This window comes from Psammomys obesus, unplaced genomic scaffold, assembly GCF_907164565.1.
Source record: "Psammomys obesus unplaced genomic scaffold, mPsaObe1.curated_primary_1811, whole genome shotgun sequence".
NCBI classification, from domain to species: Eukaryota; Metazoa; Chordata; class Mammalia; order Rodentia; family Muridae; genus Psammomys; species Psammomys obesus.
Genome location: NW_026596131.1, coordinates 10,534,053 through 10,550,331, shown reverse-complemented (window position 1 = coordinate 10,550,331; position 16,279 = coordinate 10,534,053). Strand labels below are relative to the sequence as shown.

Below are 16,279 nucleotides of genomic sequence, written 5' to 3'. Positions count from 1 at the left end.
AAAGGATCGTCAGCGCTTTAACCGCCTACTGCCAAAGCCTGTTGCACTGCCTGGCTGGAGGAGAGGGGCGGCAGTTGCCGGGGAAACCCTCCCATACCCCCACACTTACTCCTCCCCCTCCCCTGGGCCAGTTTGAGAACCGGACGGATGTCTTCTGTAACACAGTAACACTGTAACAGAGTAACTGTAACAGAGTAACTCCGGAGTAGTTTTGTTTAAATAACAAACTTTCTACTTGTAGAATCGCCGCGCTATCCCAGGACTTGATGTGCAGAGAGAGAGGTTTGAATTCTGATCCCATTTAGGAACGTGTGGGGCAGAACGTGAAGGCTGAGGCTTCTTACAGCCCACCTGGAAAACAGGCCGCCTGAGGGCAGATAAATAATAAATAAAAAGGCTTGGCTTTGGCAGCAGCCTTTGGCTAAGGAGAGAGGCCTGGGAGAAACAGCTAGGTAGTCAATCTCAGGAGTCACTACAGAGGGAATGGAGGACTGGCTTTTCTCAACAGAGAAAGAAAAATGACCTGAATGGTGAGATAAGCATTCCAGCTCCCTCTTGCCAGAAGAGATGCTGGCCACATCTGGGGGAGGGTAGTCAGTTAAGGGTGGGGCGAACCTATCAGGACACCAAAGGGTGAGGATGGAATGATTTGGACATTGGGTAACTGTTTCCTACAACGCGCCACCCACGTAACAAACTCTCCAACCTGATCCTTCTTCCTCTGGGAATAAACAGGGGAAAAAAAAACCACTCAGGGTATACTTTCCAAAATACTGCAATTTAATTTTGAAAAACACAAATGCCAGAGGCCCAGAGCTGTGTGACTGGAGCGCCTGCAATCTGCTCAGAGCCCCAGAAGGGAACAAGGCAAGCCCAGGCTCCTCCCTGATCTGCCTGTGAGAGGTCACAGAGAGCTTCCTTATCAACCCAAGTTGAGAGTGCTGACTCTGTTCCGAGAGCAAGATTTCTGCCTTGAAAGCAAATACAGGAACCTCAAACGTGTTGGATGCGTACATTCTTGGAGTCTCAGTCTGTGCCCAGCCTACAGAGCTGCAGTAAAGGTGCCTGTACCCGCAGATCCACACAGCTCCAGTGTCGTCCTGTGAGTCAGCTTTGGGGGACATATGGCCTTGGGCCTCCAGGACCTTCTTGCTGCCCCTCTCTGTGCCACAGGCTTCTCCACATACGTATTTCCTCATCTTACATCATCTCATCCAGAAATGGACAATTTCCCACCCTTTGCCTGATTTATCGGAAGAGGGGGAGATAAAACAGTTTGGGCTCTAGCATTGGTCTGAAGTTAAAGGGAGCAGGGAGGAGGAGGACAGAGAGCTAGGGACTGACGGGGGAAAATGGACTACGTACGGCTTGTTCAGTTCTGCCTCCTACCCATTCTAGGAGCCAGCAAGCTCTTTGTATGGCTCTTACCTCTGCCTTAAATAGCTGTGCTGCTGCACACCTTGTCAAAGGATTGGGAGGGAGGGCTATTTTTTCCTGGCTCTGACCTCTGTTGTCTAGGAACCCAGGCAGACAGAGAAATTCCATGGGATGGTGGGCATCCCCTGTGATGTGAGGTCCAGAGAATAAGAAGTAAGGTTTTCAGGTGCCCACTGTGCTTGTGTGCTGGAGAAAAGGGGGCACACTTCCAGGAAGGGGATTAGGAAAGCCAGAGGTAGCTTAGCAGACCTGGTAACCTCGTTTTCTTACACCCCACCCCCACCTCCATGTTTATCTTTCCTGAGGCTTTGGGCTAGCTCCCAGCACTAAGGCCTGCCTTATTGGGAAGGGTTATCTCCCGGGAAACTGGAGGAAGAGAAGGCTGGGTTCTCCTTAGCCTCCCTAGCGAGGATGGTGATGGGCTCCCATACCCTAGCAGTGTGGCATCCCCTGTTGCCATGCTGGCACAGTAATACCCTTGCTAGAAGGGATGCCTGGCTGTTTAGAACTTGTCCCCAGAGGGGAAAGGACCACCAGTCCCTCCTTATTTCGGTTTGGGGGCCACACTGGTGCTGTTTTTAGTATTTGTTTATATAGATAAGATAAAATATAAATATTTTATCCTTCCCGTGATGCAGGGAAGCTAAAGAAACCAGGGTGGCAGAAGCTGCCCACCAAGCCCCCAGCTCTCTTCTGGTTAGCATGGCAGTTGGAGTAACTGCACCCCCACGGCTCTTCGGGCCTCCTCTCAGCCCCCTGGGAGTCATGCAAAGGAGCAGCAGCTGGGGCGCTTCTTCTGGGACTCCACGTAATCTCGGATCTGGAAGCTGGGCTCATCAGGCTGCCTCCCTGCACGGTATTTCAGCTCCCTGGAAGAGGAAGAATCATGGGCTGGGCTGGGAGTGTAGAGCCGGGCATTCCGGGACCCCAACCGCTGGCTTTCCAGGTTGCCCCTCCCCCAGCTCAGGCTCCCGTTCCTTGCTCAGCTCTCACTTGGCAATTGCCAGAAAGGCCAACTCCACGTTCATGCCAGTCTTAGCGCTGGTCTCCATGAAGGGAACGCCGTACTCCTGCCGGGGGGGGGGGGGAGAGTATCCTCAGGACCTGCTCCTGGGCTCCCTTACCATTCACCCACCCCATTGACAGTCACTTACCCTGGCCAGTGTCTCTCCATCCTCAGAGCGGATCACCCTTTCACTGCTTACATCCGCCTGTGAAGCCCAAGTAGGTCAATCAACTCCTGGGAAGGAAGCCTTGACCCCAGGAAGCCCATCTTTAGCCCCAGGAGCAAGCACTGCCTGCCCTCTTCTGGTAGCCCGAGGGACTGCAGGCAGGTATGATTGGCTCGGGGCCGGCGTTTCTGCCTTGCTCAGGCTGTGTACCTGATGCTGAAGGGCCTGAGCACTTGGGGTGGTGTGTCACTCTAGCAAAGGGTGTGGTCCCCCAGCTTCATCAGGTGACCGCAGCTCATTTAAACTCTTTGTATTTAACCCCCGACCTTGACCCAGTCCATAATGATCTGGTGATGGCTGGCAGCAGAGTCACGTGGTACCTCTCTGGCAGTAGTTGAGGCTGTTGGTGGGAAGGGGCTACCACTAAAGCTTTGGGGTGGCACAGGCAGAAGCCACAGGGCATGTCTGACTCCCACACTGGGGACCTCAGAGTCCTCTGCAGGAAGGATTTAGCTGGCGATGGGGCTGGTGCTGAGGCAGTGCGAGAGAAGGGCCAGAGTGCACTGACTGTACCACAGAACCACTCACCTTGTTGCCTAGCAGCATGATCACCACATCCCTCTGAGCATACTCATGAATCTCTGTGAGCCAGGCCTGTGGGGAAGGGGAAGTTGAGCCAGGCTGAGACCAAGGACCAGAGCTTTTTTTTTTTTTTTCCTAGAGTGCTCTGTTGGGATTCTAAAACCACAAAAGGGATGTGATTGGCCATGTGTGGGGACACAGGGTGATACTCCCTGCACAGAGGCAGGTGGACAGAATTGGAGGCCAGCCTGAGCTACCTATCTAGACCCTGCCTCAAAAATAAAACAACCAGCCAGGCACAGTGGCACATGCTTGTAATCTCAGAACTCAGAGAAGCAGGGGCAGGTGGATCTCTATAGTTTGAGGCCAGCCTGATCTCAAAATGAGCCTAGGGCAGCCAAGACTACACTGAAAAACCCTGTCTCAAAAAGCCAATAAATAAATAAAACAACAACAACAAACAGGAACTGGAGGTGGTAATGGGGAGGTAGAGATAACTAAGCTTGGCTGGAGATATAATACAGTAAATACTTGCCTTGACTATACACAAGGTTCTGCATTTCACGTCTCTGTATTGCCTTTCTGACCAAAAGGCAATGTGATGTCTGCCACGAGTATAGGATTGGAGACGGCAAGGCTATATAGTTTCCATCCTTTTATACCTATCTGTCTTATCCTCTCGGTTTGCTTGTCAGTCTTCAAGGTCTAGAAGCACACGAAGCCATAACAATGTTGCCCACAGAGTCATGCTTGTATTTATTGGTTACTGTCTCTCTAATGGTTGTGAGGACACAGCCACTCACTCTGTCTTCCTGAGTTGTAACTTGGCCTGGATACATATGGAGTTTTCTGGGGATATGGGCTTTCCGCTGGATCCCTGTGGATAACTGTCCAGGCTGGAGCTGGGATTGTTCTGAGCATTTTGATATGAAACACACTCATGACTCACAGTCAGGGCTGTACAGGCAACACAGGGCACATCAGCCTGCTTGGTTTCCATGCCGCTGTGGCAATGAAATGCCCAGTCACCGCTGAGTGTTTTGTTTTTTTTTTTTTTTTTTTTTTTTTTTTTTATAGAATTGAAGCATTCTGGCCTGCAGGGACCCTGTTCTGGCTGCTCATGACAGGCAGGGTTGTTGGGGCTGGGGAGGGGAAGACCTACCCTGATGTTGTCAAAAGAAGATCTGTTGGTGATGTCATACAGCAGGAGCAAGGCTGGAAGGAGAAAGGCAGTAGAGGAGATCAGGGCATCCGCAGAGGTGCTGTGGAGCGGGGAGGGGACAGAGGACAAGGGAGCTTACCTTGAGCATCTCGGTAATAAGCATGGGTCACACTGCGGAAGCGCTCCTGTCCTGCAGTGTCCCAGATCTAGGGAGAGAGAGAGGTGGGAAGGAGACAGGGCTGGCTGCTGACTGAAAGGCTCATGCTGTGGTGTGAGAGAGCTGTCTGTGAGATGTGTGGGTTCTCACGGGCTCCTGAGCATCTCATGACCTCTTAAATGGTGTTTTTGGGGTCTTAAACCTGTTTACTGCTGTTTCCTCTTCTCCAGCCCAGGGGCTGGGGGGGGGTGCTTAGAACAGTAGAGACTCGGAAAACTGGAGGGGGAGGGGCAATGAGGGAGGCTAAGCCTAGCTGAAGGCATTTTGAGTCGCCTTTGATAGGAGAAAGGGTGCCTGGGAACTGCTTTTTCTGCAGATATCAAACAAAGAAAAGCAGTTTCCTTTCATGGGCCCCACAGGAAGTTAGCCCAGGCTGTGGGCAGGGCTGTAGGCCTGTGGTTCAGGTTAAGAAGCAAGTACAAGCCCCTCCCCCACCCCAGCTTCCGCTCTTACCTGAAGCTTCACCCTGGCACCATCCACTGTCACCACCTTGTTCTGAAAGAGAAAATGGCAGAGGGTGGGGAGGGGAGAGAATGCTACCCCCACCCCCACCCCCACCCCCAGCTCTGCCAGCATCCTCTCCCGGTTTCTCTCCGGGCCTGTAGGTGGTGTGGTGAGCCTGAGACATCTTCAGTCAGTAGAGCCTCGGGGGACCTGCTCCAAGGTTCCTCCTTTCATTGTTCTCACAACTTAGCCTGGCAAGGGAAACCTTCAAACCTGACTAGTGCTCCGCTGGACCCAGCAGGCAGCAGGGAGGGTGTGGGAGGCTCTGCCCCTTTCCCACTTCAGTTTCTGTCTCCCAGAGTTCAACTTTAGAGAGAAGGCACCCATTAGCATCCTGGGTCCTTCAGAGGCTTGACCTGCAGGATCAGCTTTCCTCCAGCCACCCATAATTCTCTCAATGTAGCCTCAGTACTCCGTCCACTGGAGAGATGCAAAGATTCAGCGAGCCCACCTGCAAGGGTTTAGACCCACCCCCTCTGGGATCCTTTGGGATACGGTACCCAGTGGTCCCACCTGCGCACTGATAAAGATCTTAGAGACCTTGGGGGCGGGAGGCAGCCTGGAGAACTGTCCCTGAAACCAGCCCTTCAGCTTCTTGGCAATTGCTTCTTGAAGACTGACTTTGACGGTGAAGCCCAGCTCAGATGGCCGTGAGCAAGAGGCTCTCACAACTTGGACCGTGAAATGAGACTGTCTTGTTTGGGGTAGTCTTTAAGAGCAGAGAAGAAGGTGGGCAAGACACTAACTCTTTTGATCTGGCCATCTTTGTGGTCCCAGTGGGAGTACCTCTGGGGCCTCCCAGGCAATAAGCCCCAGGAATCAAGGAAAGGAAACCCTTCTTGAGCCTGAGCTGCAACCCAGAGCACTGTAGGAGGAGCCTGCAGCCACCTCACCCTGAAGTCTATGCCGACAGTGGCTATGAAGGTTCCGGACAGGAAGGCCCCGTCTTTGAATTGGATCAGGAAACAGGTTTTGCCGACGCCTGAGTCTCCCAGGAGCATCACCTAGGAGATGGGGGCAGAGGCAGTTAACAGCAACTGGAGAGGAGAAGGGGTCTTCTGGGATTCCAGAGGGGGGTGTATTGGGGAGGGTCAGAGAAAGAGAGAAGGATGGAGGAGGATGCCAGCAGGACGGAGGAACAGTTCCTTCTAGCGCACCTGCCCTGCTGTCACCCTGCCCCTCTTCCCCATTCTTCCTCAGCCTCCCAGCTTCTCCCTCTGAGCTTCTTGTTAGTACAAGAAGCTATCCTTGAGCTGAGCCCCCCAGAGTGCTCAGGGGTCCCCAGGGAGCCTCACATGCACATTTGCCCGTTGCTGAACAGTGCAGGGATTACTGCTGCTCTAGTGAGTTCTCAGGTGTGCACAGGTGGGCTCCCACACGGGGAAAAAGACCTCTCCTCCCGATGGGGAGGGTCATAGTGGTACACGCCCTTCCTCCGTGTACTGGGGAGGCGGGGGGGGGCAGATCTCTATGAGTTCTAGGTCAGTGGCTGCTGAGTTCAAGGGCTAGCCAAGGCTAAATAGTGAGACCCTGTCTTAAAAGAGAGGGAGAGAGGAGACTTGATGAGTGGGACACCGTCTTTAAATTACTATTGTCTGAGTTTCCTGTCGGGTTGGACATTTATTTGCAAGTGTCTAATGAGGGCTTATGTTCATCATAGGCTTGCAGGAATTAGGGAAGGCTGGAATTTATTCTGAGGTAGGGGAGACAGTTAGTCTGAAGTTTTAAGCAGAAACATCCCCTGGGGGGACAAACGGCTGTAAACTGGCATCTTTGGGTCACTGTCGGAGAACATGGAGGAATGGTGGAGGTGAGCTCTTTGCTTAGTCGTCTTGGAGAAGGGACCTATAGATTCAAAGCTGGATTGTTCCCAACTGTCTGGTTACACTGTTAATGAGGTTGCAATTATTTGGGGCTCTCTGAATCTGATGGCGGAGCCCCCCCCAAAAAAAGCTTCTTTTCCATAGGTATGGAGTTTCGGGATTGGTTAGTTGGCTTCAGTGTAGCGACGTGGGGGTGGGCCTGAGCAGAAGGGATATAAGTCTGAGTTCCTGTATTATAAAAACCATACTGTGTGTTTTGGGGAAATTTTCTTATATTTTTTTCCTGCATTTTGCCCACCATAATAGGAGAAAAGTGGGGGGGGGGGTGTGGAGGAGTGGGACCCATTCCTTTGAGGCCTTTTCAGCGTTTGTCAGTGACAAGGTTGGTGTGCGCCGCTAAGGAATCATGGCATGGGCCTGCTGCCTGGGACCCTAGGCCTCCGAAGGTGCTCCAAGGGGCTTTCCCGCCGCACTCCTTTCCCACAGCTGAGGACTCAAGACTGGGACAAGACCTGGCAGGTTGGGGCCAGCTGTTTTGCAGGCACCCCGATGGCTCTGGGGCCCCAGCCCTGGAGGGGAGGGAGGGAGGGAGGCAAATATGGATAGATCACAAGCTGCCTTGAGCAAACGATGCGGCTGGTCATCCAGCCGGTCAAGTCCACCAAACACAAACAGCTGCTCAGCCTTGCCACCTCCTAGGTAAACAGCTCTGCCGGCTCTTAGGGCAAGGAGGTCAGGAGATCCCCACCGGCAATCAGCAGCTCCCCCTCCCCTGAGGACTGAGAGCCCCATTTCCTGCCACAAGCCCACACAGAACGCCTATCTCAACGGCTCGGGGTTGGTAGGGGAGCAAACTGGCTTCCCCTGAAACCCTGGGGGTGGAGACCCGAGGCTCCTAGTGAGAGTGAGACCTGCTGTTGGGGGAGGAATCAAGACGCTGAAAGAGGCAGGTACCGTTCCAGACCAGGAATCGGCTCTTCCTGGCGGTGCCCTCACGTATCTCCCCTGGAGAGAAAGAGTGCAAGTTGCCGCCTGGCTCAGCATCTCTTTTTAGAGTTCCGCGTACTTGCTCATTATGCCAAGGACACAGAGGAGGGAGGTGAAGACAGACTGGTGTTCATGCTCGCTCACCCCCTTTTCGTATAGAGCATGCCTGCAGCAGGTATGGACCCCAGAGAGTCGCCTTTACAACTAACTACCAGAGGAGGGAGGGGGCCACTGTCACTAATTGCCATGCTCTTTCTCAGCTTCTGAAAATTCCCAAGTGGACTTGTGGGCTGGCTACACACAGCTTGGGAGGGGGTAGGGGGGTCGCTAGCTTACTGTCTGAGAGTAGGTCTGGAGGCGGTGGGGAGGAAAAGGCTGGGGTTTTGCTGCTGAGTGAGGACCCAAAACATGGTGATCGGTGTCACTTTTTGAGGCTTAGCTCAAAAAGGGTATTAACCTTGACATGCCTCCGCAGGCCGGGGATGCCTGTGTCTTCTGTGCCCCTCCAAAGTGTGGCAAGAGAACTAGGTTGTTGTCCGCAGGGTGGGGAGTTAAGTCCTGATCTGCCTTATCCCACGCCCTCCGATGTCAGTTTAGATCCCTGGAGACTGAGATGGGCCCAGAGTTTACGCCCCAGACCCCAGACCCAGCTGACTGGGGAACGAACGAGTCCAATCTAGACACTTCTAGAGAGGGTCGTCGAGGGGGAAGGGCAGGGTCCTGTGGCAAAGGGCATCGGGAGGGACGTCTCTCAGTGCCGGCCTGGGGGTCCCCAGCCCTGGGCGCAGCGCCCACCCACCTTGCCCGTGAGATCGTAGTTCGGACTGCAGGGTGGGGAGCGCTCAGGGGCCTCATCATCCCCAGCAGTAGCAGCTCCAGGCGTGCCAGTCATGTCCCCGGACAGTCAGAGGCTAGCCGGGGCTCGCTGCAGGCTAGGGAGAGCGCGGAGCCGCCCTGCCCCAGGCTCCGCCCGCTCCTCCCTCTCATCCACCAACCCGCTTGGACCCCCCCCCCATAGGCTCCTCCCTCCGTCCCGCCATCCACTCGACGACGCCTGCTGAAAAGTCTGAGACTTGAGGTTGCACGCCGCGGGGACTGGCAGCCCCCCTGAGAGACATTAGCCTAGCGGAATGAGTCCTGGTACAGGACCGGTCTGCTAAGGTCGCAGAGGCGGGGTTAGGTTGCCATCGAGGTCGCTGACCCGGAGACCCGGCTAGCAGCGGAAGGCGTGGTGCTTGGTTTCCTACTGCAGCTATGCAGCGTGGCCAGCAGGCGGCGCCCGAGCTCCAGCCAACGGAAGGTCCCGAACTTAACTGCAGGCTGGAGGCGGCGGATGCCCCCGAACAGCTGGCTGCGTTCTGAGGCTGGCGCCCAAGCAGGTGTTTTCACTCAGCTCCAGCTCACCCGAGTCTACTTTTGCTTAACAACACTCACCTTGGAGCGCACCGGCTGTGTGTGCCATCTGGAGAGCTCCTGGGCGGCGCTAAAACTTTGAGCCCTTCGCGGTGTATCGGTTTAAGCCCCTAATATCCCACCTTGGGAACGTGGGCTTTTGAAGTCCGTCTTTCCAAGGGGACAAGATAGGGCCCGCGTTACTCAGGTGAGGCCTAGGCCTGGCCACCAAGTGTGTGCCGCATATCCGTGAATGAAGCCGTGGGTCGTTTTGAGGAGTTTCCAGCGCAGCCCAGGAACCCTGCAGCTCCTGGTGACAGTGGGTGTGGGGGATCCGGGGTTGCTCATAAACAGAGCTCCGTGGCTTGTGGGCCACCCTTTCGATTACCCCGATCCCCACGTTGTATAGAAGGGAACAGGATGGGGGCCTGGGTGGAGGGTGGAGGAAGGGGAGTCGGCCCCTAAACTTTTTAGATGAGGGCAGTGAGGAGGAAGGGCAAGGCTGACTTTGGGGTGACTACAGACCTGGGCACTGCTGTGTGCACCAGAAGGAGCTGTTTCATGACCGCTAATAGGAGGGCCTAGGACACGGATGGAGATGACCTTGTCAAGGTGGGACTTGGAGAGGGGAAGTAGTTTGCCCCTTGCTCACCTTCCAATGAAAATCAGTATTATGGGTTCCATTGTGCCCCCACCCCCATGCTGAAGCCCCAGGGACTGGTACCCCAGAATGTGACCTTCCTTGGCAACAGGAACATTACAGATGTAAATTAGAATTGGGTCATACTGAAATAGGGGTCCTGGGCTGATTAATATTGGCCATCAACTTGGCAGGCCCTGGAATCATCTGGGAGATTCACCCAGCAGGCGGGTGTTCCTGTGAGCGATTATCCTGATTAGGTTAGCCGAGGTGGGAGACCCACTCTTGAGGAGGGTGGTGTGAGAGGAAGCGGCTGGGCACAGACCCTCATCGCTCTCAGCTGAGTGGCTGCAATGTGACCAGCTACGTCAAGCTCCCGCTGCTGGGACGCCCCGCCACCATCGGCTACACCCCCAAACTTCCCTTCTTGATACATTGTTTGTGTCAGCGTACTTTATTACAGTAACAGGAAAAGTGAGACTAAGCCCCTAATCCAGTGTGACTGTTAGAGAAAGGACGCAGAGCAAATGGGGAGAAGACAGAGGCAGGGACAGGAATATTTGGTGGCTCCAAGGAGCACGGAGGATGCCTGGAGCCAACGGAAGCTGGGAAACGGTAGGGAGAATTCGACTTTCCAGTTCCACCTCAACAGTGTTGCAAGATTTACCCCCCAAAGCCTTCCTCTGTCCATCTCCCATCATCTCACCATTGCCCGTTAACGCCTAAACTCTCCGTATTCTGCTCAAGGCAGCACACAGTTGACGCCAGTGGGCTCTCAACGTGCACTTGGTGTGTGTAAAAGCCAGCAGAGGCTGCTCCAGTACGATCAGAAGAGGGACACAGGGTCTGCATTTGACATGACCTGAGAGCGTTGCCGCAGGTGATCTATGCAACACAGTTTGGAGAAAAAAAAAAAAAAAGAATGTTGACTTTTTTGCTCCTGCCTCTACCCTAGTCCGCCCTCTGGACCCTGCAGTCACTGGAGAGTCTTGGGAAAATAAAGGTGGGTTGCAACAAGGAAGATCAGACTAGCAGTGGCTTGGTTGGAAAGGTTAATGCGTTACGGTTTGAATAGGAAACGTCTTTGTGTATGTTTCTTTTTAGAAAATGCTCAGTCCCCAGCCAGTGGCATTAGTTTGGGAGATGGTGAGACCTCGCTGGAGAAAGTAGTTCACAGGTTTAAAAGTTGTACTCGATATCTCTTTCTGGGGTTCCTATCTGCCAGGAGGTTAGTAACCTGATGTTCTGTTCCAGGATGAGCCCAGAATCAGCAGAGCCAAGGACCACAACAGAAGAAGCCACGAAATTGTGAATCAAAATAAACCTTTCTTCAAGGTGTTTTTGACAGTTTTTTTTTTTTAAATAAAGTGATGAAAAGTCTAATGTCTGAAATTGGTACCAGGAGTGGGCTGCTGCTGTGACTGACTTAACTGTGAGGGTCTTTGCCTTTGGAATTGGTTTGCTGGAAGAATTTGGAAGTTTGGAGATGAGGGCTAGCAAAGGCCCTAGAGTGCTATAAACTGACCTCAATGGGTGATTTGGTTTGAGCTCGGAAGACCAAAATGATGACAAAAACAAATGTGGACAATGAAGATGGTGCTCATGAGGTTTCAGATAGGAACAAGGGTTTTTTTTTTTTTTTTTAAGGGATTGGGCTAGGAGCCATTCATGTTATAATCTTGCAAAGAACTTTTCTTTTTAAAAAAAAACATTTTTCTGAGCTGTCAGACTTGGTAGGGGGCTGTGTTAAAAAGCAGGAGACTAATTAACCTAGCGGAGGAAGTTTTGAGGCAGTTCAATATTCAGGTTGTAGCTGCTTTTAGCAAGGTTTATAGTGAGTCTCAAGAGCAAAAGATTGAACAGAAAGTCTTGAAAAACCTGCCGTTTGGTTAGAAAAGCCTGTGCAAAATAGGCGCTAACAAAGGTAGGGCTCCTGAAGAGACTGGCACCATTTTATAAGAAGTCTAGGGGTTTGCATCAGAACATTAGAAAAGACGAAACGTCTGCCTGACATCTCCGTGAATTCCATTGAAGTCAGCACCCCAGTAAACCTGGGAACAGGGCTCTGCCTCACTTCCAGACAGGCTGACCCAAGGCCTCAGGGACTGTCCAAATAGCCTTGGCCATCTGGGACTCGGCCCTACCTTGTTCTGACTTTCTCCTGGAGAACATTGCAGCTCACTCATCCTAGTTTTAGGAGCACTTGGGTGCTGATGTTTCAGGGTGGGTTCTGGGATAGGCAGCTCACAGGCTGGCCAGCCCTCCCTTCCTGCTCACCTCCTGGGCAGTCACCTGTAGCCATGTCCAGGCTGGACCCTTGTCTTTCTCCCTCCAACCTCTTGGAAAAGCCCATTTTGGGACTTCTCATCAGTGTGGATGCTGGGTCCCAGCCCTAAACTCCACACTGTCCAAGACGTGACACTGCTCTCCCAGTCTCTGAAGTGCTGGGGTTCTGGAGACCCAGCAGCGTGAAAGATGGGAAAAGCCCACAGAAGGCCTTTCCGAGAGCTCAAGGGGGATCAGAGAGTATCTGCAGGCATGAGGAAGTCAGAGAGGTGAGGGTGTACGGCAGAGCAGGGCTGCTAGCCTATGGAGAACTGTGGGGAAAGGAGTCTGACTCCAGTCTCTTATTGGATGCCCACCCAGCCACCCACGTCCTGGTGCTGTGTCCCAGGAGAGAGCAAGAGCTAAAAGCCAGACATCAGACCCATGTGGCCACGCTGTTTGCACATTCTGTATTGTCATTTCTTAACCCTTCCAGATTCTTTTTTTGCCATGGTGTTGACCTGAGTACCTATATCCAGATACCCCTGTTTCGTTGGTCTTTAGACTCAGAGTGGAATGGAGTCTCAGGCTGACACCCCACCCCATGCAGTCTCCATCAACTACGTCTTAAGATAGTCTGTTTACTCAGATTCTTCTAACGGTCTCCCATGAGCACCTGCCTGTCTCCGGCTGGTACCCTGACGAACACAGTGCGGCTCCAGAGCTGTCAGGATTGGTGAGTACTTACTGTGAATCCGATGCCCACGGTGGCTGAGAAGGAGCCGGGGATGAACTTTCCCTGGTCGAACTGAACCAGTAGAGACGTCTTCCCAACACCGCTGTCGCCAACCAGGATGGTCTGAAAGCAGCGATACAGATGGGGTGAGGGATACAGGAGGGAGGGGATTCTTTCTGAACTCTCTCACACACACAGTATACAAACAGATAGCACACACAAATATAAAACACCAACACACACACATCTATGCAGTACACAGAGATATACATATATAACACACAAATACATATATAGAAATATATATACATACACACCAATAAAAAAAGCACACAGATAGGGCTGACAAGATGGCTCAGCAGGTAAAGGTGACTGCTGCTGAGCCTGACAACAGGCTGAGTCCAATCCCTGATACCTACCTGGTAGAAGGAAAGATAGATGCTAGCAAGATGACCTTTGACCTCCACACCTACACTGTGCCATGTGCCCATCCCTGGTAATACACACAAACCCCACAGATAAATGCATACCTACTGTACAGATAGAGGCACTTAGGCCTAGATGTACACACATGTTCACACATGTACACACACACACACACACACACACACACACACACACACACACACGCGCGCACACACACACTCCTCTGGATTTTTATTGAAGGGGATAGAGGAAAACTATCCCAAACCAAGTTCATGAGCACTTGAGATAACCTCAGAACATGCCATACAGATTTCCTCCCATCCCCAGGATCATCTGACCTGGGGGCCCTGCTGCTCTGCTCCATCATTGCTGTGTTTGCACTGGGGTCACATGGCTGATGGACAATCCTGAGGCAAAGGCAGAGAGCATGGCAGGGACACTTTGTCTGGCCTGTTTCTGGGGGACACTAGTCTCCTCTAACAGCTGACTTCAGCTAGAGGGCCGCTGTCGCTGGGATTCTGACCTGTGCCAGAGCTGGACACTCACTCCCCTGGCTTCCCGGCTACCTACCTCATAAAGCCATTTCCCCCAATAAAAGTCCTTGCACATTTCATTTTTGGTGTCTGCTCCTTGGAAGACCAGATGACATGATGGATCTCCCATGTGTGCTAGTCCAGAAAGACCCAGGTGTGGAGAGTAAGATCAGGGTGCCTAGGTCGAGCCTTGGGAATATTTCACAGCTGACCCTGGACCATACCCTCTCAGAAAGAGGAGGATTTTGGGAAACAGAACCAAAGGTCACTCTCCCCTGGGATGTCGGTACTGAGAGGAAGCAGGATGGCAACCAGCCTGGAAACTCGGGCAAGATGTTTCATAAGCCATAGGACAGAACCACCCAGGAGCCACAGGCTGGGCTGTCAGTGCAGGAACGGATGGATGAGAAAACAACAGCCTTGGTTTCCAGGTGGGCAGTAGCCTGTTTCTAAAGACAACTGATGGAGACTGTTGGAAGGCTCAGAGAGGCAAAATTCATCTGCATTCACAAAGATACAAAAGAGACTACAGGGCCTCTTGGGGTCAGGTCCATGCATGCACCCCAGCCACTTTGGGGCTCTGACTGGAATGGAAAGGAATCAATATCAGAGTAGGTTGAACATGACATCGTCTGCGGAATGTTGCCTTTGGAATTCTTCTGACTACAGCTCTTCAGCTTCTACCTCCCAAATGAAACTCAGCTGGGCTTTCATTTCCTTCTGGATTAAAGAGCACCATTCACTTGCTATAAATAGTGGCCTTGTTAATTTGCATCTCACACAGAACTTCCCCAGGCTTCAAGATGTCCTTCCTAGAGAGAACAGTCTAGAAGAGCCCGCAGGCCCGCTCAGTTCCTAGAGGACATCGCAGACCCAATCCTTTCTTCTTGTGCCCCTTCTCCTTTATAGGCTGAAGAGGCCCATGTCTTTCTTCACTCACTGTGACAGCACTCCTGTCTTGGGAATCTCTGTGGACTTAATGGGGAAAGAAAGAGTTCAGCTCTTTAGACCCAGACTGAACCCAGGCCTGGAGCAGGGCCTGCTCTCAGTTGGTCCTTTTATCGTCTGAAATCCACTGACGGGCACGGAGAGGTGGTTCAGTAATTAAGAGCACTTCCTGCTCTTGCAGAGGACCCAGGTCTGGTTCCCAGCACCCACAAGGCCGCTCACAACCCATAGCTCTAGTTCCAAGGGATGTGCTGCCCTTTTCTGATCTCCATAGGCACCAGGCACACACGCAGCACACACATATACATGCAAACAAAATAACATAAAATAAAATAAACTTCCTAAAAAGATGTATTAACAATTGTGCTGAGAGATTTTTACATTTTTTTTAAAAGTGTCTCCTTATGTAGCTATGTCCTAAAACAAATGATGTAGACCAGGTTGGCCTCAAGCTTTTAGGGGTTCTTCTGGTTCCAACTCCTGAGTGCTGGGGTGACAGACATGTGCTCATCCTGCCTGGTTGTCAATAATTTTTTTCCTTTTAATCTGGGCAGTCATAGAGAGAGCTGTGAGCTGGCCAACAACAAGCATTGCTGATTACTTTTTCCTAAACCCAGAACCTTCCTTATACCTGCTTATTGTCTAGATAAAAAGTTATTACAGCTCAGTGGTGGTTGCACATAATTTTAATCCCAGCAGAGGAGGCAGAGGCAGGTGGATCTCTGTGAGTTCAGGGCAAGCCTGGTCTATAAAGTGAGTTACAGGACAGCCAGGACTACACAGAGAAACACTCATAAAAAATAAAACAAAAATGTTGTTACACTTTATCTATCTGTCTGTCTAGCATCTCTCTATCTCTCTATCTCTCTATCTCTCTATCTATCTATCTATCTATCTATCTACCTACCTATCTATCTATCTATCTATCTATCTATCTATCTATCTATCTATCTATCTAGTATGTGTATGTATTGTGTACCTGAACATACTGTGGTTTGTGTGTGTGGTGGTCACAGAACAACTGGAAGGTGCTGCTTTTCTTCTTCCAGCACGTGGCTTCCATCTCTCCTTCTGCCATGTTGTTCCCTGAAGTTGAACTCAGTGTGTCAGGCTCAGCAGCACCTTTACCAGCTGAACCCTCTCTCTGGCCCTTATTGTTCAGATTATTTTTTTGAGACAGGTTTGTCTTTGGCTATCCTTGACTTGCTTTGTGGACCAGGCTGGCCTCGAACTCACAGATATCTGTCTGCCTCTGCTTCCCTGAACGCTGGGATTATAGGCATGTGCTACCACTCCCAGCTTGTCCAGATTTTTTACTGTGATTTCTTTCTTCCAGAGTACTTCTGAAAAATCAATTAATTATTTAGTTAAATTGATGAAGCTGGGCCAGCAAGATGACTCAATGGGTAAAGCCTTGCAAACCTGGGAAACCAAGTTTGATCCCTGGAACCCTTG

General features: G+C 51.8%; 1 protein-coding gene across 4 annotated transcripts in view; it reads right to left on the bottom strand.

Moving 5' to 3' along the window:
* Positions 1–759: 759 nt before the first annotated feature.
* Positions 760–16,279, bottom strand: part of Rab37 (RAB37, member RAS oncogene family) — a 57,027-nt gene continuing 41,507 nt past the window's right edge. For 2 of the 4 annotated variants that reach the window (XM_055592322.1, XM_055592325.1), the window contains exons 2-10: positions 12,930–13,040; positions 5,968–6,078; positions 5,024–5,065; positions 4,493–4,559; positions 4,354–4,406; positions 3,198–3,263; positions 2,592–2,648; positions 2,431–2,507; positions 760–2,306 (exon numbers count right to left, since the gene is read on the bottom strand). In XM_055592322.1, the coding sequence (XP_055448297.1) occupies positions 2,201–2,306; positions 2,431–2,507; positions 2,592–2,648; positions 3,198–3,263; positions 4,354–4,406; positions 4,493–4,559; positions 5,024–5,065; positions 5,968–6,078; positions 12,930–13,040 (690 nt within the window). In that variant the 3' untranslated portion in view covers positions 760–2,200. Of the gene's footprint in view, positions 2,307–2,430; positions 2,508–2,591; positions 2,649–3,197; positions 3,264–4,353; positions 4,407–4,492; positions 4,560–5,023; positions 5,066–5,967; positions 6,079–8,683; positions 8,778–12,929; positions 13,041–16,279 lie in introns of those variants that run through there. The other 2 variants (XM_055592323.1, XM_055592324.1) reach the window with 2 other exon arrangements.